This window comes from Sceloporus undulatus, chromosome 5 (genome assembly GCF_019175285.1).
Source record: "Sceloporus undulatus isolate JIND9_A2432 ecotype Alabama chromosome 5, SceUnd_v1.1, whole genome shotgun sequence".
Classification (NCBI taxonomy): Eukaryota; Metazoa; Chordata; class Lepidosauria; order Squamata; family Phrynosomatidae; genus Sceloporus; species Sceloporus undulatus.
Window position 1 is genome coordinate 169015061 of NC_056526.1, and position 24476 is coordinate 169039536.

A 24476-nucleotide genomic window follows, 5' to 3' on the forward strand; every position below is an offset into this window, starting at 1 on the left:
CCAGGCATTCAAAAAGGTGTCCACCACTGCTCAGATAAGGGGATGGCTTCTTTTTTGATAAGAGTTAGGGTACAGTTCAACTTTTTGATGGACTGCTATTTGAACTATTCTAAATTACTTCCCAGTAGTAATTACTACCCACATGTCAAATTAATGAGTTCTGTTAACTTATAATTTTAAAGGGTTGAAAGAGTGGTTTTGGGGCTGGAGAAAAGGACCAGGACTTTGTTGAGTCTTTAGGAACAACAACCTGGACTTCAAAGTGTTTGGGGAGGGGGATATAGGAAGAAAGTGGGGGTACTTAACCACTATGAGTGGACATGGCCTCGAATACCGAGAAGATGGCACCATGGGGGGGGGGGGAGCAGGAAGAGCGGCACTCATTCATGACACACATGCATATGCAAATAGAAACATGCCAAGGGAGAAAAGTATTTTGCAGGAAGAGACACTGTATCCGAGACATGCTAGAAAAAACTGCCAAGTGGGGGGGGGGGGGGAGAGAAAGAGGAGAGAGGAAAGAGACAACAGCCAATGTCAAATGGGATGGATATTCCTCTGCCCACAATGCTGGCTCCTGTAACTCTGGGGCCTGGGTGATGGCAGCAGCATCAACAAACAACAAAAGGAAACCAAGCAAGGGACCAATGCAAACAACCACCACAAAGCAGAGACAGGATCTTGTTCTCCCTGCACAGGGTCTCATGTTCTCTCTGAGGCACTGCTTCTCCTTTCATTCTTCCTTCCTCTGAGAGTGGGTATGGCTGCTCCTTGGATGGAGTGTACAGCTGCCTGCTTGCCTCTCTCTCCTCAAATGTACAATTTTTGTGCCTACATACATGCAGCTGACTCACATATATACACTCCTAGATGCCCAAAGTCAAGCTGACCACTCACTCCAAACTCACTGTTTCTTGCAGCCTGTCTTGCTTTTTAAAACTCTTTAGAAAATTTCATCAGGCCACAGTGGCTTTATTCAAAGCCACTTTTGAGCTACCAATGTATTGCTATAGGAATAATAATAATAACATTTATTTCTATTTCCCGCCTCTCCCTACGGATCGAGGCGGGATTACAGCAGTCAAGAGTTACAACAATAAAACATATAAAAAACATAGCATAAAATACATAACATAAAAATACGTCACTATCAATAGAGTACAATACTATACGATGGTTGATTCTCTGTAAAGAGAATGCAATACTAACCAAGGTGAGATATTACAACAGGTTTGGAGGATAGGCTCACCGGAGGAGATCCGTCTTCAGTGCTTTCTTGAAAGCGTCCAGAGTGGTAATAAGACGGATCTCTTCCGGCAATGTACACCAGAATAAGTTGTGCATTAATATCCATGATTTTGATAACAAAAGTAAGTTTAACTAGGATTACAAACAGAAATATTTCACAACTCACTTAGAAAACTTTGTTCTTGAGTACTAAAGACTTTGCAGAATCTGTCCAGCTGTGTGAAATCCTTGCAAAAGAGAGGGTGAGTCAATTTACTCTTTTGACACAATTTAATCTAAAGTTGTATGTAGAACCTCTTAATCTCTTATTCTTGTTTCTGCCTAGGATAATACTGTCACTGAACAATCTATGAGAACAAAATTAGATAATCTGAAATTGGAGAATAATCAGCTGAGATATGAGCTTACCGAACTGAAGGAGAAAATGTCAATTGAGGAGTTTGAGGTTCTTGAAAATGAGACTGCAAAAGAGCAAGAGGTAGGCATGTACTGTATCTGTAATTTGTTGTTAGCTGCCTTCAAGTTTATTTTGACCTATGGCAACCCTATGAATGAGAGATTTCCAAGTTATTCTATTTTCAGCTGCCATGCTCAGGTCTTGCAGGCTCACGACCATGGCTTCTCTGATTAATGTGGTATTTTAATTTTAACACCATCTCCTTCTGTCCCTAATCCTGCTTTACAGATGATAGGAAAATTGGAAACCCTTCTGTTTCTCCATATGTATGTCCTAAGAATAGCTCCTTCTCCTGAGTACAATTTATGCATCAAGACAGTTGTGGCAAATACAAGTTTGCAGATAGTTGGTCTACTGAGAGCTTTCTTTGTCGTGAAACAGATGGGCCAAAAGTGCTGCCTTTGGACCAATCTGGAGGCGTAGCATACACATGTCCCTGGATTGTGGTGAAGCTGTGTTACAGCCATCTAAGGCGGCCCAAACGTGGCTGGAAAAGGAGCGTAAAAAGCCAGCTTTGTGGCATCTAGTCGCAGTCCCACACCAAACAAGGAGTAGCCAGAGGTCATTCCAAGCTGCCAGTCTGCTTGACCTCTTTGTGATCCCTCCACTTTCTGAAGCATGATGTTTGGGCATAAGAAAGAAGGCATCTTCTGTGGTAGTGCCACATTGGTAGAGCTTTCGTAGACTTAAGTCTATTTCCTCAAATTTTTGTCAAAAAGCTCACCTAGTCCCATTGCTACTTAGCTTTCCACAAGTAGCAAAGAGTTTTTTAGTATTTCAGTACATTTGCATTCAATTGATAAAACTGTGGCTTAGGAGAACTCTTGGTATGGCATAATATTAGTTTATGTTATATTTAGCAAAATATTTCTAGCCTGCCTTCTATCAAATATCGTCATTAAAAAGCATCGACATCAAAAAGTAAGGAACAGCAAAGCTAAGTGCTAGCCACTTACCAATGTGGATTACCAGCAGTGCTCTAGTGCGTTGTCATACAGGAAATCCAAATAAACTGGTATTCCAGCTGCCCATACTGCATGGTAAAAAAATCTAAAGTCTGTTTTAGGACAATACCCTTATTTGGCCAATGGCCACAAAATTGTGTGTACAAAAATTTGTACAGAGACCAGAACACTGTGTGCAAGTTTTGAGTTCTCTAAAACTCATCACAGGCTACATGTGAAACACACATCTAGCCTGGTGAAGAGTTCAGGAGAATGTTTTCACATTATTTTGGGATGAATCCATATACGTATTAGGTTCAGAAATCTGCATTCCCTTTTTGAGTTCCCTCATGGAAGAAATGTGAGATAGAAATGCATTCATTCTGTGCACCTGGCAGTTCTACAAGTAGAATTACTGTTGACAGTAATGTTTGCTGTATATTACTGTTACATCCTTCCATTGTTCTGAACGGTAGAGAAGTAATAAATTGTGTAAATAACCAGATGCTGAGGCTTGTATTTCTTAGGACTATTGAAGGGCCTCCACTGTAAGAAATGCATAATCTCAGTGTTTACCCACAGCAACAATTGGGTTATTATCTATCCTGCTTGCTTTTGTGGTAGGTGATGGCAGGTAAGCTAAACTGAAGGGTGCTTCTAATTGCTTGTGCTATTTTGCTTCAATTGCTCCACAGATGCAACTAATGCATGAAATTTCCAGCTTAAAGGCTATAATTGCAAATGCTGAAGTTTACAATCAAGATCTTCAGGTGAGCTGGTGGTGGTCATGGTGGCAGACTTGCATGTAGTGAAACTTCACACCTGTATGGGCTGATATGAATTTTAGCCAGTGCTTGGGCCAGAGTTTCTAGTTTATGTAATAGTGCCTAACACTCATTCCACCAGGAAATTGGAAAATGTACCTAAAAACAACATTCTGCTTTTGTATTTTTTTCACTTTTCTTTGTAGGAGGAAATAAAATCAAAAGATATGCAGCTGAAAGAGCAGGCAAATAAAGTGAAGGTGCTAGAGAACAATGTTGCTGAGCTTAAAAATCTCATGGAAGATGTAAATGCTGAAAATGGGAAGAGAGATAGGTCCTTCTCAATAGTAAGCATGAACTATTGTTATTTGATGAATGGCCTTGAAAAAAAACTTTTCTCTTTTTTATTAATTTTTATTTAATAAATAAAATAAAATGTATTAATAATAACAACCAGATATAGATGATATTCTTCAATGTTATAAATAAATAATAATAAACTTTTTATTTATATGCCGCCCTTCCTACGATCAGGGCGGCTCACAACAGATTAAAATACATACATAATAAAACTCATAAATACATAAATAAATCAAACCAACAAGTAAAAAGCCCCATAGCCCAACCTCTTGGCCACGGAAGAGGAGGGAGGCCCACAGGATATTTATTCGGGGAATGCCTGTTGGAATAGGAAGGTTTTAAGATCCTTCCTAAATTGGGCCAGGGTGGTGGACGAGCGGAGCTCAATGGGCAGCGCATTCCAAAGGGCTGGGGCAGCTATAGAAAACGTCCTCCAAGTAGTGGAGACTAATCTGGCCCCAGGCACCTTCAGTAGCTGCTGCCCAGACGTTCTGAGGGTGCGAGGCGGAATGTACGGGGAGAGGCGGTCCTTTAGGTATCCTGGGCCCAAGCCATTTAGGGCTTTATAGGTAATTACCAACACCTTATATTGAGCTCGGAAGCGAATGGGCAGCCAATGGAGATCTTTTAAAACCGGTGTTATATGGCTGGTCCTGGGAGCACCAGTGACCAGCCAGGCTGCCATGTTCTGCACCATTTGCAGCTTCCGAGTTTGGTATAAGGGTTGCCCCATGTAGAGTACATTGCAGAAATCCAGTCTCGAAGTTACCAGAGCATGTACAACAGTTTCTAGGTCCCTCTGGGGCAGGTATGGACGCAGCTGGCGAATCAACCGAAGCTGATAACAGGTGCTCTTGACCGTCGCATTCACCTGAGCAGTCAGGTGAAGCGACGAGTCAAGAAGCACCCCCAGACTGCGGGTAAAATTTAAAGTAAAATTTAAATATTATAGATATAATGAAATAATCTATATCAAATATCTATCTTACTACAAGCTTACAATATGTGACTTCCTGTCCTAGAACTGGTTCAGTTTTATACCTTTTAACTTATTTACCATCTCTATTTATTATCTCTACTTTTTTCATTTCACATTTTTCAACATATTTTCTGTGTTACAGCAAAAGCGTATTAAATGCCACATTATTTTGTATTATGCATTATTTGCATTATGAATGCAATATACTAGAATGATTTCAACCTATTCTCTACCTTCACTAAATTATCTGGAGATCTATTAATTACATATCAAAAATGCTTTAAAATATTTTAAATCAGTGCACTGTATAACTGAAATAATTAAACCACTACATCTAAGTGACAATTAATAAATTAGCCTATTCTTTCACACTTAACTTAAACTTTAAATGCTTAGATTCTCCCTTAGTTTTCCAAACTTAGAACCACTATCTGATAGGCCTCATTTTTCTTTCCAGTACAATATCAATTTTTTCCCAATTTTCTTCATGTCTGATTCTTCCCTAATTATTACTGTTAACTTATCTAAACTGATCATATCATATAGTTTAATAAGCTAGTCATCAGTTGTTGGACTGTCGCCATTTCCCCACAAAATGGAAAAAAAAATACAAATGAAAAGAACTGTTTTCATCTGTGGAGGAAAATAAAGGTATTTGACAGGAGTACAAGGTCCTGGGGAGAATGTTTTCACATGTTTCACACATGTTTTCATTTTCTATGTGGTTCTGGGGCAAAAATTGTCCAATAGTTTGGGGCTTCTGGAAACTTGGGGGGGGGGTTCTTCAGGGGCCACAAAAATGTATCTACAGCTCTATCCCTGTTGTAAATAAAGCATATGGAAAGATATGGGTAGAAGGCTTCCAAGTTTAAAGAAGCATATCAGTGTTTGCCAATGCTTCCTGGAGGCTTTGTATGTGGAAATACTGTATTGTTCTTGTTTATGCAGCAAATACCAAATAAAGGGCTGGATGAAATGCAGCAAATGAAACAGTCTCTTAGTGATGCTGAAGCAGTGGCACTGGATGCTAAAAGAGAATCTGCATTCTTCAGAAGTGAAAACATGGTGCTGACAGAAAAAATGGTAAGACTTCTTCAGCTGCATTTGATGGCATTCATTACAATGCACTGTAAAACCTTGCATTACATCAAGAAAAATTGGTTATTCTCCATGAGATTGAAGGCACAGTACACAAAACGTGGGTTATCTCCTCGTGCCGACTCAGGCAGGCAGGATCTCTCAGAATTCTAAACTGTGGTTAACCATTTCTACCAACCGCTCTCTCCTCAGCTTTATTGCATAGTCCTGTTAACCAGATTCAGTCGCTTTTATTCTATTAACACTAATATATTATCCCGGTGGGTGGGGTGTGCCCTGTTCCTTCAGTCTCACAAGAATGATCATTCTCAAAATTAACTGCTCACTTCATCTGTCTACATGTAAGATCTACTAAGCAGATACAATGTTTGTATGTTGCCTTGTCAGTACCTAATATAAGCACTATGAAAGGCAAAATTCAACAACTATATTACACATACATGTTTCTTTGTCCTGATGGACTCTGCTGTTTTCCTAGCAGGATTATATAATGTGGGATACAGTTGGCTGTGGTGGCATAACTATATAGAGAGGGGGAAAGTAGTCCTGTTAGCTGGGGGGAGGGGATCAGAGAGTTATAGTAAAAAATGTTTTTCTAAGTTCTGGTGAAAAGATCACACTACAGTGATACTTGCCTTCACATAATTTTTTTTCTTTTACATGCTTTATTGGCACATAAATGGACCTAGGATAATAGAATATTAATTCATTTCCATGTAGACACAGCTGTTGGAGTCTTACAGCAAAATGGAAAAAGACAATGAATGTTACAGAAGGCAGTTAGAAGCTGGAAAAGTTACTTACAAAAAAATGCAGTCTGACTTGCAGAAAGAACTCCAGTATTACCTGCAGGAGAATTCAAAACTGACATCACTTTTGGAGGGGAAGGTTCCCAAAGGTACTGCAAAGCAAGAAGTGTTTACTCAGTCCTCCATTTAACTGAGCTAAATGTGTGTCAGCAAAGAAAAGCTTTATGAATTTAAATGGGCACTCTCGTACCTAGGATAGCTAACTTCAAGACCATGAGTGGTTAACGTGAAGCTCTCTAAATGTTGTTGGACTGCAATTCCTACCTGCCAAAGTCAGTGGTAGGGGGATGGGGCTTACAGTCCAACATCATCAAGTGGACCATATTGCCAATGGCTGTTCTAAAGTTTATGAGAGGACTCTACTTCAGGCATTTGAGGGTTTCTGTCCCAGATGTGGCTTGTCTGAAGCAAAGTAACATTTTCTGTGTTTAAATATGGATCAGTTGGCCCATTCAACCAGTCTCATGCATGCATGTTGTTTCCTTCTTTCTCACCTCTGCAGGGACTTATTGCTCTGGCGCTGTATCCTTCAAATCATCTATAACATTGTTACTTTGGGGGGCAACTTCCTCAGTGAGAGCTTTTGACCAATAATAACTTGGACAAGTTATGTAGGGCATTTGTAGCTTGGTTCCCCAACAGAGGGAAACAGCTGAAAGGCTGGTCTTGCTGTCCTCTCCTAGTCACCTCACTGTTTCATGGTAGGGCCAGCTGTGTGGACTGGGGAAGATAAGTATAGCCTGGGTCATAAGGTATAGCCTGGGACAGAGAAGAGGAAAGCCTTTTCAGGTAATTCTTCTCTCAGTAATCAGAATGGAAAGGGTGCCTACAGTAACAAGGTATTTCACACAAGTTGATAAGTATGAAGAACAAGAATTGTATAGGATAGTAAAACTTGCAACACAATTATTACTGTCTTTGTAAATTTCACTGACAGTTTTTTTCCTTTTCCCTAGACATACTATCCTGTATTGAATTGGAAAGAAAGATCGAGGGTTTAAAAAATGAACTGAATAAAGCTCTGGAAGAGAATACTGCTTTAAGGAAAGAACTAACTGTGTTATCGGAGGCTGGCTCAGGACCTGACCTTGAAATCTTCCAGAAAGAGGTATAAAATGCAATAGGGATGGTCTGAAGCTTTTAAGAGTCCTAGCATGAGAAAAAGAGACATGGTTTTCAGAAATGTTCTCCCTCCTTCCTCCTCATGGTCATAATTGTTCTCCTATTTCTCTTATTGCTTATCAGAATAGCTGTTGAACTGAGTTACATCCATTACACCAGGGATGGGTAACTTTGAATGTTCCTGAGGTCAGGTTTTTATCCCTGTAACTTTCAGGAACCACACAAACTGACAAAAATAACATGATAATAATGATGATAATTATTTAATTTTTAAACAATGTTTATATGGAAGTCTGCTTATGATTTTGAAAGAGTTGTATTTTTCATGCTAACATAGAATGGAACCTTTGTCATTCAGAGGAATCTGCATTCTTAGTACCTTGTTTCTTTATTCTGATTTATGTTAAATGTTCTGTGAATTTGTTCATAATAATAATATTAAAATATTTATTTATATCCAACCTCTCCCTTCCGGGATCTAGGCGGGTAACAACAGTCCAATAAAACAGATATACAAAGAATCGTAAAATATCCCTAATCCCCTTAACCCTCCCTCCATTTGCTAAAATTACACATGAACATCAAAATACAATACAGTTTCCCCCAGTACAATATACTTAGTTACAAATTTTGTAGCCAAGGTTCGACACAGGTCGAATTATTTCAAGAGACCATCAGGAGAGGCAGAGGAAGAGTAAATAGATCAAGTTTTGTTAGATCATCGAGAGGTTATTCTGGGAAGGCCCGCCGGAAGAGATCTGTCTTTATCGCCTTTTTGAACACCTCCAAAGATATAATATGGCAGATCTCTTCCAGCAGGTCCTTTCATATTTTAGTAGCAGCAGCTGAAAAGGTCCTCTGGGAAGTCGCTACGAGCTTGGTTTTCTTTGGCTGAAGTAGGTTCCTCCCAGAGGACCTGAGCGCGCAGGAAGGATTGTATGGGAGGAGGCGTTCCTTCAAGTATGCTGGATCCAAGCCATGTATGGCTTTATAGGTAATAACCTACAACCAACCTGACAAAGCTAAATTCGACTCTTATTACATCTGTATTGAAATCTCTTCATTGGCTGCCTATTAGCTTCCGGGCTCAGTATAAGGAAGGCATGGTTGCTGACCAGATAGCAGTAATGTTTCAGTTGTTATATTGGGGGTGGAGTAATGTGAGGTTTTACATACATGTGGACATTTATATTGGTTATAGAAGTGTATTTAAGCATATCTAAAACAGTTACTTGTACACATGTATTGTAGACATCCCTGATGAAGAACTATCATAATTCAAAACCCCTAAAGCTCATTATATTTTTTTTTCTGGCACATTGTATTTCTTACTCGTACTTTAAGTTGCCTTGAGTTCAGGGTTTGCTCAAGCCTAGCAAAAATGGAGTGCCCAGAATTCTGGGAAAAAAAGAGGGAGTTTGTAGTCATTATATTATATTATATTATATATTTATTTATTACATAGCTATAGTTATTAAAACATATATTCCACCTCTCCTCTAGTGAGCTCAAGGCAGTAATTAGAGAGCTTGGTAAAGGTACCTTTTTAGAACTATAACTCCCAGACACTGGCCATATTGGCTGGCAGATTCTGGGAGCTCTTGCTTGAAAAATAACTTTCCCATCATCTGGGCAATAAGACTGTTTTGTGATTAAAATGGGATAGTACCATGTAAGCCTTTGCTCTAAGCTAGGAATGAATAAATAAAATGGCATCTAACCTCCAACGGCTGGATTCCCAACATGGTCCACAAGAAAGAAACCAGACCTTTCTGGTCAAATGTCCTGGCTTGGGTTAAGTAACATTTAAATGGCAAATCATGCCTCCTGAAGTTTCTAGAGGCAATTTGGGGGGCAATTTTCTTTCCACAGTAGGAGTGTTTGGAAGAGGCAAAAATGGACCCAGGTATTTAGAAGGTGTACGTCCCTACTTCAAGCTAAGAGGATGGAAGGGGGGGGTTAGATCTTCCACTCTTATTTTAGCTTAAAAAACATCCCCATTCTTTATCCAGCCCAAATGCATCTGATGAAGCAACAATGTGACAATAATAGTCATGCACATACTCTATTTTGAATATGTTGTCTTTCTTCTATTTGCAGATTCTTGAAAAAGCTGAACTAATTTCTTTATTGACCTCCGAAAAAGAGAACTTGCTTTCTCAAGTAGCTGAAAAGGAGAGGTTGCTCCAAGAAGCAACTAATGCATTAAAATCTAAAGAGGATTTTACAAACACTGACATAATGAGAGCGAATGACATGGCTTTTCAAGAATTGAAGCATCACTGTGATGAACTGGGTCAAAAATTTATGATTGCATCAGAAGATAGCAAACAGATGAAAGGCCAAGTAGATCTTCTATCTGATGAAAATCTCAAGCTAAACACAGTTGTTAACAATTTAACGCTAGAAGTGAGTACTGTACTTGGTAGCTAATCTTTTCTTAATACAGAAACTAATGACAGAGTGTTGACTAGTTTCACTGCAACATTGTTGAACTTCAAGTATTTTTGTTGAATGCTCTGAGAATTTAGTGAGACTTTAGTACTTTCTCCTGGGTCCTTGCTCTTATTTATATATATTACAGTAAGGCCCAGCATTTGATAATTACTTAATAGAGGACCTAGCAGCAATCAGAAAGTGCATTCTTAGCCTGCTATTTGAAGGCAAGAGTCCTCATTACCGGAGATGGGAATCCAGAACAACATGAAGCTCTGTGATCCATTAGTGTGCTTCGTTACTCTTCCCCTTCATTAAAATGAAATATTTATGCCTTCTGCAACAAGCAGCTCACTGACCTAAATGCTGTTCATGTACCTTATATTGTTTGAAACCTAATGGTTATACCACGTGCATTTGATTTGGTTTAGCATGGCTTCTAGAAGGCAGCAAAATGAGACTTAGCATCCTCTGAGCTGTACTGGTCTGAGAACCGAACTACCCAATATCAGTTACGGCTAATGCAAATGGGAGGGGATGCTGTTTTACATGAGTGTTATTTGTAGTTTCTGGTAGCAATACTGGACAAGAAACCCTGTGGTCTAACCCTGCATGGAACTACATGTTGGCTGGAAACCTGTTGAATTCTGGCAGCATGTATAGCTCTGGTAACATAATTATGCAGGAATGTAAAGATGTCCTAATTTGGATTTTTTTAACATAATAAATCAGAATGGGAGTGTTTTTGTCTAGGAGAAATGCAGAAATCTTGGATGCAATTTCAAAACCAAAATTTTTAAGTTCATTTTACTAATACTGAGTGTCTATGCTGTCTTTTTTAAAAAAAAAATAAAAGCTTTCTAGCAAAAGCAAAGAGCTACAGCAGAAGAACTTGGAACAAATTGAATTCCTCAGCCTGAAAGAACAATTTGAAGAAGCTCATAAGAAACTAAGTGAAATGGATCAACTCAGAGATCAGCTGAAAACTTGGGAGTCTAAGATGGAAGCTGGAGAGAAAGAGAGGCTAGCCATAACTCAGAAACTCCATGATAGTGAAGAGGAAATAATAGCACTGACCCAAGAAAGAAATGATCTGAAACAGAAGCAGGAGGCTCTTGAGCAGGAGAGAGACCAGATCAAAGAAGATATACAGGAAACGGTGTCAATAGTAAGCCAAAGCACAGAATGTATAAGTAGAGAATGGGAAAGTCTGGTTAGAAAAATCAATCATACCACTGCAATAAATCGTATACATTGGTGGTAGGTAACTGTGGAAGGCTAGGGGGACACATTAACACCCGAGGAAACTTTGGGGCACCTGTTCACACAATAATTTCCCCCTCTAAACACCTTTGGGGGCATTTTCACTATGTTTGGGATTTCAAAGGGGGGGGCTGTTTTGGGGCTAAATTGGCCCAGGGGGCCTGCAAAATGTGGTGAAAACTCCAGGCCCACAAGACATTATGGAGCATTTCATGGCAAGAAATTTTTGCAAAAATTGTTTATGACCCCTTGGGAGGCAAGGGAGCTCCAAATTTGGTGGAAATGCTCTCTATGTCCCCTGAGTGCATTTGGGGTTATTCTAGAGCAAACAAAATGATCCCTGGGGGCACAAAAGAGCACTGGAGGCTGCTTGTGGCCCATGAGCCACATTTTGTCCACCCCTGTTGTATATCATGCTAATGTTGATGCATGCATTTATCTTCTTTTTTAATGTAAAAGAACATTGAGGTGCAAGAAGAACTGAGAGTTTGTCACAATTCTCTGCAGCAGTATCAGAATCACATTCAAGAACTGGAAAAAACTATTGCAGAGGGAGAGTCACAAATGTCTGATGTCAGACAATCTCTAGGAATAACTATTGAAGAACAGAAGCAACAGGTAAGATACCTATAAAAGGAATGGCTTAGTTATACATATTAGTCTAAGATAAGAATAGATCAAAGAACAGTTGGATGTACTGGTAGATTTTTCAGTGATTTGCAGTAGATTGGTAATGAATTCTGAGTCTGATTCCCAGTTCTTGAAGAATATAGTTAACTCCAGGACCTCCACCAACTAGCACGGGAGAAGGCCAGAGATAGTGGGAGTTCTAAAACTGCAACATCTGGAGGGACAGAGCTTTCCCACCTGCAAGAACACTTCTCTATGAATCTCTAAGTACTCCAGCATGACCCTTTGGTCAAGTTTCACTGGAAATTGACCATTGAATAATGCTGGTGGACCTAGAGAGGATATATTAATCAAATATGTGAATCGTCAAATCCATGAAAGAGAAATCAGTAAGTGTATGGGGGAGAAGGCAGGCTATACTTATGTAAATAAGTATGGGAACTTGGGCCTTTAATTCTGTGGGAGAACAGTTTTAACATTATGTGTTCATCTCCTGCAAGAATAGTAGTCCAGTCACCTCTTCAGAAGTAAACTATGCTCTTTTCCTTCTTACAGATATTGAAGTTAACCAAAGACTTGGAACATTTCAATGTGGAGAGAAATCTATCTAAACCTGTTGCAGACAAGATAAGGTTGGAAGAATGTGATGAACTCCAGTTGATGAAGGAACAAATCTTTGCCCTTGAACAAGAGAGGGCAGCACTGCAACAGCAACTGGGAGCTCTGCAAGAAGAGACGAATAAGCCCCTGGAAAGTTCTCAGTTGGTAATTATTGCATGTTACAGGTCTTTATGATAGATTCAGAATCTAATCAGCTAAATTGTTCTGAATGTTTGTTAATTGGTACATCGTTGAGATTCAAGAATTTCATTCACATTTGAGACGGGGCGCGTTACAGACTGCCGGATTGCGGCGGTCTGGCTCCGCCTCTGCTTTCAGCGTCCGGGAGCCGCAGCGACCAAACCACACGGCTCCCGGACGCTCTGAGGAAGGAGTGCGGAAATTGCGCTCCTTCCTGGGCCCTGGAAGAGACGCCGCGAGGTGCTAGTCACGCACTCGCGGCGTCACTTCCAGGGCGCGATGTGCAGGCGCACAGCGTCTGCTATGTCAGTATGGCAGTGGCCGTGTGGAACGGCTGCCGACATTTGTCACGGACTCTGTCCGTGATAGGGTTAGGGGCGTCTGGAAGAGACGCCCCTTTTTCAAACTGGGACGTCCTCAGGACGTCCCTAATGGCGGTCTGTAACCCGTCTGACTTAAGCAACAACAAGGCAATGTGCACATTTTGCTGAAATCAGTTTGAAGAGAGCAATATGAAAAGCTAAAGAACCTAAAAAATTGAAATGTAGTAAACGTTTGGCACCTGAAACTAGAGTGCACCACTGACATCTTACCCATTTTCCTTTTCTTTTCTTTAAAAGGTTGCCAGCAAGAATGCAGAACTTGATATACAGAAAGAGCTGTATCAAAGTGTGGAAAAACAGAATGAAATGGAAGAACCAAGTGAACATTTAAAATCTACTGAGTCTGTAATAGAAGAAGAGCTAACAGACAATGTGGGAGTAGCTCAGAACGAAGAGGCAATAAGAGCTCTGATCCAGGAAAGAGATGATCTGCGAGACAGGCATAGTGCTCTGCAAACAGAAAGAGACCAACTCAAAGAAGAAACGCATGCTACCCAAGCAATGGTAAGAAAATCATGTTATTTCTGTTAAGTAGAATTAAAATGTGCTTAAGCCATTTAAATTCTATGAATTGGTTTCTGTTTCTGTTTGTTTTGCTTTTTTGTGAAGCAACAAAAACATACTGGCAAGGGGAGAAGAGTTGGTTAACCAATCTGTTGGTCCATGGATGTAGCTGCAGTACAGAATTACATCACTCAACTGCCATAGCTAAGGAGTTTTGGGGTTTATAGTTTGGTTAGTTATTGGATGTTTTCAGCTAGAGAGCTGTGGTGCATTCTCCTGAACTACACTTCAGATACCCAACTGTATAGAGGTATCTATTTCAGTCTACAACCCTGCTCTTTTTGGGGTATATTTGAAATGGTAGTTCAAGGAAGTAGGCTAATGCTCTTAAGCAGAGAATTCTAAGTATCTGAAACTACATGTTCCAGGATTCTTTGAGATGGAGCCATTACAGTTAAAGTGATACTAATTGGCAGTACATGTGCCCCATGTTAGCCAGATCCTTAAAAGCTTGACATTTTATGAAAAATCTATTATCCCCCACTTACAAAGCTCAGAAAAGCCATTGGCTATGCTGGAATGAGGGAGAGCAGTCTGGAAGGTGTAGTTCCAAAAGTTATGTTTTCCATGCTCTTTGTATTTGTGTTGTAGCCAAGACTGTCCATACATCATCTATGCTTTTTTGTTTCCATTACAAAAAATATGGCAGCATAAGAAAAGCTATCGAGTTTTCCAAGCTCTGCTTCACACTTGGAGTGAGAGTCATATTAACAAGCCAGTTTCATCATCTTTTCAGTAAGCCATTTATTAACTATCTGCTCAATAATTTTTAGGAGTGGAGATAAAGTATTAATAGAGCAGAATTTTCTCTACAAATATGAAAGAAGGCTCTCTGTATTTGTGTTGTAGCCAGAGTAGCCATACATCATCTATGCTTTTTTTGTTTCCATTACAATAAAAATATGGCAGCATAAGAAAAGCTATTGAGTCTTCATGATACTTGAGTGAAGGATCCCATCCCAAACTTTTACTATCCATAACAGGACTACGTAAATGGTCAAAGAGGCCCTCCAAATGTGGGAGGATCCTCATAGTTCTTGTCTTGCTTCCAAACAAGGCTGCTGCTATAGAGTGGCCCTGGGTTATTTTTCAATTCTTTACTACCTGATTCCTATATAATGGAAGAGAATTGATGATGGAACCTGTTGATTCTCCCATTTATCATATATGAAAGACACGTCCCTTGACCTCTAGTTACTCTTCTGCATTTCTTCCCACCCACCTTTTAAAAAGCCGCCTCTCCATCCCAGACTTGATCAAGGTATAGAATCATAGAGTTGGAAGAGACCACAAGGGCCATCCAGTCCAACCCCCTGCCATGCAGGAAATCTCAATCAAAGCACACCAGAGAAATGGCCATCCAGCCTCTGCTTGAAGACCTCCAAAGAGGGAGACTCCACTACACTCCAAGGGAGTCTGTTCCACTGTCAAACAGCCCTTACTGTCAGGAAGTTCCTCCTAATGTTGAGATGGAATCTTTTTTCCTGTAGCCAAGACTGTCCTGTAGCTTGCATCCATTGTCCCTGGTCCTAGTTTCTGGAGCAACAGAAAACAAGCCTGCTCCCACCTCAATATGGCATCCCTTTAAGTATTTAAACAGGGCTATCATATCACCTCTTAACCTTCTCTTCTCCAGGCTACACATCCCCAGCTCCCTAAGTCATTCCTCATAGGACATGGCTTCCAGGCCGTTCACCATTTTAGTTGCCCTCCTTTGGATGCGCTCCAGTTTCTCAATGTCCTTTTTGAATTGTGGTGCCCAGACTGGAGATAATATTCCAGATGGGGCCAGACCAAAGCAGAATAGAGTGGCACCATTACTTCCCTTGATCTAGACACTATACCTCTATTGATGCAGCCAGAGTGGAAAGGAGATACCATCTCTTGACAATCCTTAATTTAGTAACATGAGGATTCTTGGTTATAGAGAGCAACACCACTTGGTTCTAGAACCCTTTTCTGTTAGGGACCATGCTCCCTTGGGGACACTACTGGGGCCATAGCCCAGTGGTAAACAGGAATGAAGCTAGGGCCAGAGCTAAAAAAAATAGACTCCTCCCTTTCTTTTTCTTCTTTTTATCATTCTCTTTCACTCTTTCTTTCTCATTCTCTTGCATTTCTCTTTTTACTTTCTCCACTTTTATTCTCATTTTCCCTCCTTTCTCTCTTTCCTTCCCTTTCCCCCTCTTTTACTCTGTTTCATTTCCCCCCTTTTTATTTCTTTTCCACCTTTCCAACTTGATATATGTTGCAAACAGATACATTGTGATTGTGGAAGCCTGAACTGATCACTTGCAACTTGAAATTAGGCTGTGTGAGAGCAGGCCAGGGTCAGGTTGTCCATCCTTATTCTAGCATCCCCTAGCCAATATGGGAATAGGCCAGGTTGCCTGAGAGATTGTTGGAATGATAGACCAAAAAAGATATGTTTCCAAGCTCTGGATTTGGGCACTTTCATATCTTCTTCCCAATGCTCCTTAAGGGGCAAAAACTGCATAAAAATGAGTAAGAAATGAGGAGTACCTTCACTTGACCAGTCTCCAAAATCTGTTTTTAGATTAAAAAACTAGAGGAAGAGTGCCTTCGCCAGAAGCAAAGCCTTGAATTGAGAGAAGAACAGAGTCAGGAAGATAAAGGAAGGTTGGTTGAAATGGAACAGTTGAAGGCCTCAGCCGAGTCTAAAATGGAAGCCATGGAGAAGGAAAAAGCAGAGTTGTCTCAGAAGCTGCACACTACTATGGAGGATATGAGATCTATTACCATGGAAAATGCCAATCTGAAAATCACAGTAGAAAGTCTTCAGTCTGAGAAGGTCAGCATGATTCAAACTGTCCATCGTCTGGGCGAGACTATAGAAAGGACAGTTGCACGAGTAAGCATCTAACTTTTACAGCTTCCAGATGAATACTTTTTAATATAATTTGTCATATATTAGTGGCTGATCAGTACTTTTTTGTTTTTAAGAATTTGGAACTGCAGGAGCAACTCCAACATGCTCACTCTGCTATTGAAGCACATACCAAAATGGTTGCAGAACTGAAAGGAGAAATCGTAGATAAGGAATCTTGGTCTTTAGAACTTCAGAAGACGCTGAAGCAAGAGGTAAGAAAATACAACCATTGAAAAGGATTCCATATTTAAAGTACTCCATTCTTAATCATCTTTATTTGAAAATAAGTAACAGTAGATGGATCTCGGAAGAATAATTCCCTGTTTAACATTTTATTTCATAATTTTGTCTATTTGGTTCTAGCAACTGGAAGTGCAGGTGATATGCTAAATAATATATTTCATAGTGAGTTTCCAGCTAGTTGAACTCAACATTATTATTTATTATTTTTTTGAAGGTTGAGACAGAAATGGAGAACTTGCAGGCACAAATACGACATCAGGAAGAGAAGATTAATAATATGAATAGCATTATTGATGAAAAGACAAATTTGCTTCAGAAATTGGAAGCAAAATGTTTAGAAGAGAGTGAACAAGTAAGAGAGAAAGTAAGGAAACAATACATTTTGTGTACACCAAAGGAAAAGGAAATCCATGCTGTTCTGTCTGTTGTTGGGGTACATGTCCCATTATCTTTAACCACTGGACATGCTGGAACTGAAAGATGTAGTACTCAGACATCTAGTGGGTTGCAGATTCACCTCTGATCTAACTGGATGTGCATGAAATGTATGTGCAATCCCTCATTGACAGTGTGTTCATCTGATAGTACAGAATGTTTTTAAAAATGGGATTAGCAGCCTCATGCCTTTCAGATGTTTTGAATTACATCTTCCATAATCCCTTATCATCAGTCATGCTCACTGCTCTGACGAGAGTCCAAATATCCAAAATATCTAGAGGGTATCAGGTTGCCTACATTTTTTATAATGGTCCCAAATTATTAAAAGGTTAATTGTGGGGTGGTAAAAATATAAACTGTTAGTAAACCTCTCCTTCCCCCTCCCCCCACAAACTATGCTCTTTTCAACTTGTTTCTGCTGTTTACTGAACACAAAACTTACTTTTCTAAAGATTTTTTGGGTGAAATACAGATTTTAAAAAGAATCACCACATTTGAGAAAGTTGCAACTTTTACTCCCCTCCCCCCCCCCCCATTTGTATTCCTGAATGTTTGAAAATCTTAAATTTCATGTTAAGCACTTCCTATATAAATTGTTAAAATGCATGGTATGAATGTTTCGAACTACCAAGTATCTTTTCTTTTAAAAAAAATGCATTTATATTTTACTAATGCTTACCTTTAAGAAAAAAAATAGCCTCAAAGCATATTCTGTGATGATGCTATAAGACAAAGGTAGATAACATGCAAGATGGAGTTATGTGTGTCCACACCTGGTTTCCTAGGCCCACCTAATTCTACCTCAATTTTTTTTAAAGAACAAAAATAGAGGAATTGAATTCTTGAAAGGTTTTAGGAAGTACAGTTTACTCTTTGATTACCTCCCACATATCCTTGCACCTTTTAAAAGTGAAAATTAAATTTTCTGTTTTTATGTTTGTTGGGGAGAGTTCTTCTAGTAGGTCCCAAGGAAAGGTAATTTAGCTTTCAACTAGGGTTATTTCTGCATTTAGGTTACTGTAACTTTCCTCATGACAACAGATTACCAGAAAGTCTAATCAGACAAACTTAAGATGGTTAGTGATATTCGTCTGCTCTGTGCCATTTTGTCTTGGTAGCTGAATGAAGAATTAAGCTTGCATATTCGTGAAAAGGAAAGATTGGCAGCTGAACTTAAAGACCAAGCAGATAAAGTGCATCAACTAACAAGGGAGAATTCTTTGCTTCAGAAAGAAAGAAAGAACCTTCAGGAGGATTTGCAGAGCCTTAAAGCAGAAAATGGCCAGCTTCAGGAAAAATTGCTTGAAAATACTGCAAAGGTATGGAGACAAAAACACTTTAAGGATGCTTAACCTCAGTGAGATATTATCTTATTTGTTCTCTTGGTGCCAGAGGTTTGGGTCTGAAACCAGCCTTGGGGAAATCTGACTGCAGGGATGGACAAAGTGTGGCCATCTAGCCTCTGAACCCAGCTTTTGTGTCACCTGATGCCTCCTGCCGGTCTCCCCAAGAACCCCCAACCCAATCCCCATTTTTTTTTAAAGGTATGATTTGAGAGCACATTTTATCCAAAAAACATAAGGGCTGAATCTGCACTGAAGAAATAATTGAACTTGATACCACTTTTAACTGTCATGGTTCATTGCTATGGAATTCTGGGATTGTTATTTTGTGAGATATTTAGCCTTCCCTGTCAAAGAATTCTGGTGCCACAACAAACAACAAGATTTCATAGGATGGAGCCATGACAATTAAAGTGGCGTCAAGTTGGATTATTCTTGCAGTGCAGATGCCGCCACAGAAACGCCAACACATGCAAAAACACCCCCAGCCACAAAAAGGCATCCCAGAACTTCCCAGCACCCCCAAATATCACTGTTCCAGTCTGAGTTCATGTCCAAATGATGACAAGAAGTAACACAATGTCACTGTCAGTCACTATTTTGGGACAGACTTGAATAAATCAAAGTATTTGGGAGAATGTTCATGGGCTTGGCCTACAAGAATGCTGGAGGAGGGAAACTGGCCAATTCTCCCCCATGTAATTGCCCACACCCTCCTTTACCAAAATTTCCAGAGTTTGGAAACATTATTTTTTTGCACCCATAACTCCCAGAATCCTTCAACATTAATAAACTACATATCGGGAAACCTTTGCCTTTCTTCAAGCCTCATTATAGCTCCCATTTGAACATCGCTGGTGTAATTTCAACCACATAAGTATCCTCACTCAAATAATAGTTCATTTTCAGTATATGCAATAGTTTGTAGTAGGGATAAAAAAGTTAATGCATATATCTATTTATTTTACAGACCCAAAAAACCCTTTCTGGACCCCAGATATTCCCCCTACCCAACAAATTCTCCTTTTAAATAGACCCCTTGCATTGTTTAATAGCAAAAAATCAGTCATTTTCCAAACTACAATGGCTTTTAATTTGTTTCTTTCCCAGATTTAAACCACATCTAGCCACTTCTGCTTTCTTTTTCTCCTCCTCCTTTTTGGGAATGTTCAGGATGGTCATTTAACAGAAAAACGAGTCAGACCTGCAGAGCCTGCCCACTCATATCCTAAGACTGTTCTTCCCAAACATTGGTCCTCCAGGTTTTTTGAACTTCAACTCCAGAAGCCCCAGCCAGTTTTACCAACAGCCAAAGAATTCTGGGAGCCGAAATACAAAACAACTGGAGGACCAAAGTTTGGAAACCACTCTAAAATATATTCTATTTATTTGTTTTTCAGTTCCCTGAAACAAATGTCAAACAGGAACAGCAAGATGACATCAAAAGCTTGGAAGTAAAAGTATTAAGGATCAAGGTAAATATTAGTACATGAAGAAACTTTTAATTGATCTTACTGTTAAGCCATTATTGATTTTTTTTAAAAAAATCATGATCTGTATTTCATATTCCTGGAACAATAATGCCTTTAGCTCCCATCTGCTTCCTATCTATTTCTTACTTCAACTACCCAAGAAAAAAAGAATATATCAATTTGTCTATAGTACTCAGTCTGTGATCTAATTAGCTAAGTAGAAAAACAGCCAGGAAGTCTTAGGGACAAGAGTGGACCTGGTTAGGGAGGGAAATCCCTAACCTAAGCATTCCAGCTTCTCACTCTAAACAAAGTGTTTCAGAGAGAGGTCTTGAGAAAAGCTTTGAAAAGTTTTATTTTTTACTAAAGATCCCGTAGGATCTCAATTTTTGAGGCCATCTGACATCCACAGACCCCAAATATTGCCTTCCCTGAGAGCCATCAGGGATGCCACTTTGCCTTTAAAATGTGGCACAATCCTCCCCTTCACATACTTTAAAAGGGAAGGTCACTTTTAAAAAAGAGTTTTCAAAACTGAAAATGAACTTTTAGTCATTTTCTGTTCTGCTTTGGATGGTAATTTGTTGATTATATTGGTCCCGTCCAGTACCGCCCCCAGACTTTGTGTGCTCCTAATGTACACCCTTGAACCACCATGAAGGTCTCTGCCTAGACACTAGTTCAAGTATTTTCACAGTAGATGTGAAAGTGTGAGAGTAGATAACTCAGGTACATCATTATTATGAACCTTTATCAGTGACCTGCTCATTGAATTCCTGTCAGTGGGGGGAATGCGGTGACTTAATAGTTAAGATGCCAATTCTGATAATCGAGCTGATAGGTCGGCAGAAGCTGAGACTAGTAACAGGAGCTCATCAGAAGTTCGAGGCCTGAGTGCTACATGTTGGTGTGAGCTCCTGTCACTTGTCGCGGCTTCTGCCAACCTATCAGTTCGAAAGCATGCAAATGGAAGTACATAGATAGGTGCCACTTCTCAGGTGGAAGGTAACAGTGTTCAGTGCAGTAATGCTGGCCACATGACCACCAGAGCAGTCCTCACAATGCTGACTCTTCGGCTTAGAAGCAGAGATGAGCACTGTCCTCTACTACACTAGACATTCATGTCAAGAGACTACTTTTCCTTTTACCTAGTACACATATGGTGATTTTGTGAATAACAGGTAGATACTTCAGTTGGTGACTGAAGTCTTCCCTTTAAGAGAGAGAGAGTGTGTAATTTGTAAATACATTTTATTTTGCTGCGGAGTCTTAGCCAGCTTTTCTTTATTTTAGGAGGTTCTGAAATCATTCTCAAGCCTGGAAAAGAAATCAGAATATCTTAAAACAATGTCTCTTCAGATTAAACATGAACTCGACCATCAGAAATCAGTTGTAGCCAAAGGGCTTGCTGATCTTCCATCTCAACAAGCAAAAGCTGTCAAAAGGCTTCAAATGGAACATGGGCACATAAGTAACAGTCTTCATAGCTTGTTGAATAAATTTCAGGTATCAGTTCTGAATATTGTGGTTATTTCTGTTGTGTGCTTAATTGTAACTGAAAGCCAGCAATATTGTTTAGGTAGGTGTCTCAAATTTTTTAAAAATCCCTCCAGCTTTTTTTCCAATCCCTGGCAGCTGCCCTCCCTCTAATAATGACAATTTAAATAAATAAAAATGTTTTGTCTCTCATGGAATCCCAAGTCTGCTGCCTGAAGTGGTCACCTCATTTTGTTTACTTAATATAGAACCAGCCCAGTAGAACAGTGTCTCATTGAATATGTCTTTTCATTTTCAACAGTTCTTTTTTACTTGTATATGCAAGAAGAAGGCTGAATACTACACTAAAGTCAGTACCTACACAACAGAGCTGCTTGATGAGCGAAGAAAACAACTTGAGCTGCTCACTCAGATTCGACATCTCAAAAAGTGTAATTTGGAAGAACACCAAGCCACGTCCCATCAGCTCAACATCTCTGAATTGAACCAGTACCTGGATCTATACACAGAGGTACCATTTTCCCCCAAATTTCCTGTCCAGTGCCTGGGGATGTTAGGCTATCATGGTATATATTTGGGATGTTCCTAGTGCTTATTTTGTAATTCTTGAGCATTTTCTATCCTAAAAGGAAGGAAAATGGAATCTGCAACAAAGCAAAATATTTTAATTTGTTTGTTTGTTTGTTTGTTTATTATATGCTACCTTTCTCCTGAATTGGGCCCATGGCAGCTCACAAAAGATACTTTTAAAATAGTACAATTTTAAAACAAAATTTAAAATATCAAATTAATATAAAACAGGAAGGTATCAGTTTTTATTATTACAGTATTATTAATTTTTGCACTTCTACATTACTTGGGTTTACTTGAACTTGTGCTTTCCATTTAGAAGGCATTGGGTTCAGTCTATTTGATCTGGGGTGTATCAAGGGAGGGTTGTGTGAATCCCTGGAGAGCTACTATAAGTTAGTTTAGACTAGAAGCTTTGATCATCCAGCTGTTTGGGTCAAAGGTTCCCACAACCACTTACCATTGGCCAAGCAGTGTGGGATTGATAGAGCTGGTAAGCCAAGACATCTGGAGAGCAAAAGGTTTCCCATCCCCTATAATGTCAGCAATAGAACAAGATGGGACAAAGTTGTAACTTGATGTAACAACACTTCCTATGCAAGTACTTCACGGCACACAAATAACACAAAGCACAGCAATTTATGTCACTATCTCTTGATGCAGAAAATCTTGAAAGATACTTCAGAAATGGAAGAGGAACTTCTTAGTATAGAAGGAAAGCTAAAACAACTGAAAAGTGATGGTGAAGAGTCAAAACAGTATTTGGAGCGTTGTTCAGTTCATTTTGATGTACAAGATTTTGAGGGAGGCATCCAGCAAGATAATGAAACACTCATGTCTGTGGGTCGGTTCCTGAATCCTAAAGCTCAGGTACAAAGCTTCAGTGTACAACTATGAAATCATATGTGTCTGTAGAGATGGGAGCACACTTGTATGGATCAATATATTTCTCATGGGTTAATCATTCAAAGCAGCTTTGCACACAAACTGTGTCTGCTTACAGATTTGTTTACTTTGTGATATGTTGCTCCATATTTTCTGTGGTATTCAGTTTTTATCAATAATGACTCAACTATAAATCCTCATAACATTTTTGCTGCTACAAAAAAGGTTAGTTTGTGTTTAGTGGGAAACTCCAGAGATCTTTAAAGTCAGTGTTTTAATACAGTCTGGAAAAGCTAGTTGTTGGCTGTGCACACTGAGGGATTCTGTGAATTGTAATCCATAAAAGTACATTTTTATCAGAAGACTTGCCAATAAAACTAAGACCACCATGTCAAGGGAGAGATACAACACATAACATTAGTTCAGGAAAAGATTTTGGAGTTTTTTGTTTGTTTGTTTGTTGTTGTTGTTTTCCAGTGGAAAAAGATCTGGCTAACTGGTCATCTTAAGGAATATTTCACCCACAGGTCTTAGTACGGCACATACAGGTCACTTAGTCCTATTAAATTCATGGGTATTGGTATTCTTAATTACGTGTAGAATTCCTGCCAGTGTGGTTCACATACAGAGGCTAGCAGGACATGAGATTTTGTGGAGGGAAAATATAGTTGGGGAGAGGAAAGGAAAACAAACGAAGGTGGAGGGGGATAGATTCACTCAAAAATAAATAAGAGGAAAGTAGCATTGCCCTGTTTCATGCATTGAAAAGATGGGCCTGATAAGGACACTCAGAATAGATGGAAAAGACAGGGAGGACAGAGAACGTTTGAAAGAAGTCCAGATGATAATGTACCAATGGCCAACTTCTGCAATCTACAGGAAAGAATCTACAGGTTGAATTTAGTCATAGCTTTAAAAGACTTTTAAGGCAAATAGAGGCAGTGCACTAGCCAAATGCAGCCCCTTCCCCCCTCTTGGGATATTTTTTCCTTCATCTGGGTATCTGTTGTTAGATGTACCATCAAAATCTCTGCTGGAAATAGGACACAGACAGAATGCCAATTCCTAACAGAATTGTTGGGTGTTTGAGCAGTGGGAATGTGTGCTCTCTGGAACAGTTCTAGAACAATGGAAACTTCTCTCCCCTTGCTTGAGGTAGTGATCTGAGGTGGTGGATGGTGGATGGAAAAATATTAGACAATGACTGAAAGATTTTAAGAGTTTCATCCTTATTTTGTTCTGTCAAGTTTGCATTAAATCTAAGAAATAATGTCTGACAT

General features: G+C 39.5%; 1 protein-coding gene across 6 annotated transcripts in view; it reads left to right on the top strand.

Annotated features, from left to right (window-relative positions):
* The window catches only part of CENPE (centromere protein E), a 51256-nt gene that overhangs the window by 18690 nt on the left and 8090 nt on the right, over window positions 1–24476 (top strand). For 2 of the 6 annotated variants that reach the window (XM_042468338.1, XM_042468342.1), the window contains 19 exons: window positions 1574–1726; window positions 3345–3419; window positions 3620–3760; window positions 5701–5835; window positions 6571–6748; window positions 7616–7767; window positions 9882–10190; window positions 11074–11385; window positions 11940–12098; window positions 12666–12875; window positions 13532–13798; window positions 16416–16730; window positions 16823–16960; window positions 17206–17355; window positions 18548–18748; window positions 20173–20247; window positions 21538–21750; window positions 22043–22252; window positions 22975–23181. In XM_042468338.1, the coding sequence (XP_042324272.1) occupies window positions 1574–1726; window positions 3345–3419; window positions 3620–3760; window positions 5701–5835; window positions 6571–6748; window positions 7616–7767; window positions 9882–10190; window positions 11074–11385; window positions 11940–12098; window positions 12666–12875; window positions 13532–13798; window positions 16416–16730; window positions 16823–16960; window positions 17206–17355; window positions 18548–18748; window positions 20173–20247; window positions 21538–21750; window positions 22043–22252; window positions 22975–23181 (3600 nt within the window). The remainder of the gene's footprint in view (window positions 1–1573; window positions 1727–3344; window positions 3420–3619; window positions 3761–5700; window positions 5836–6570; window positions 6749–7615; window positions 7768–9881; window positions 10191–11073; window positions 11386–11939; window positions 12099–12665; window positions 12876–13531; window positions 13799–16415; window positions 16731–16822; window positions 16961–17205; window positions 17356–18547; window positions 18749–20172; window positions 20248–21537; window positions 21751–22042; window positions 22253–22974; window positions 23182–24476) is intronic. The other 4 variants (XM_042468339.1, XM_042468340.1, XM_042468343.1 and 1 more) reach the window with 4 other exon arrangements.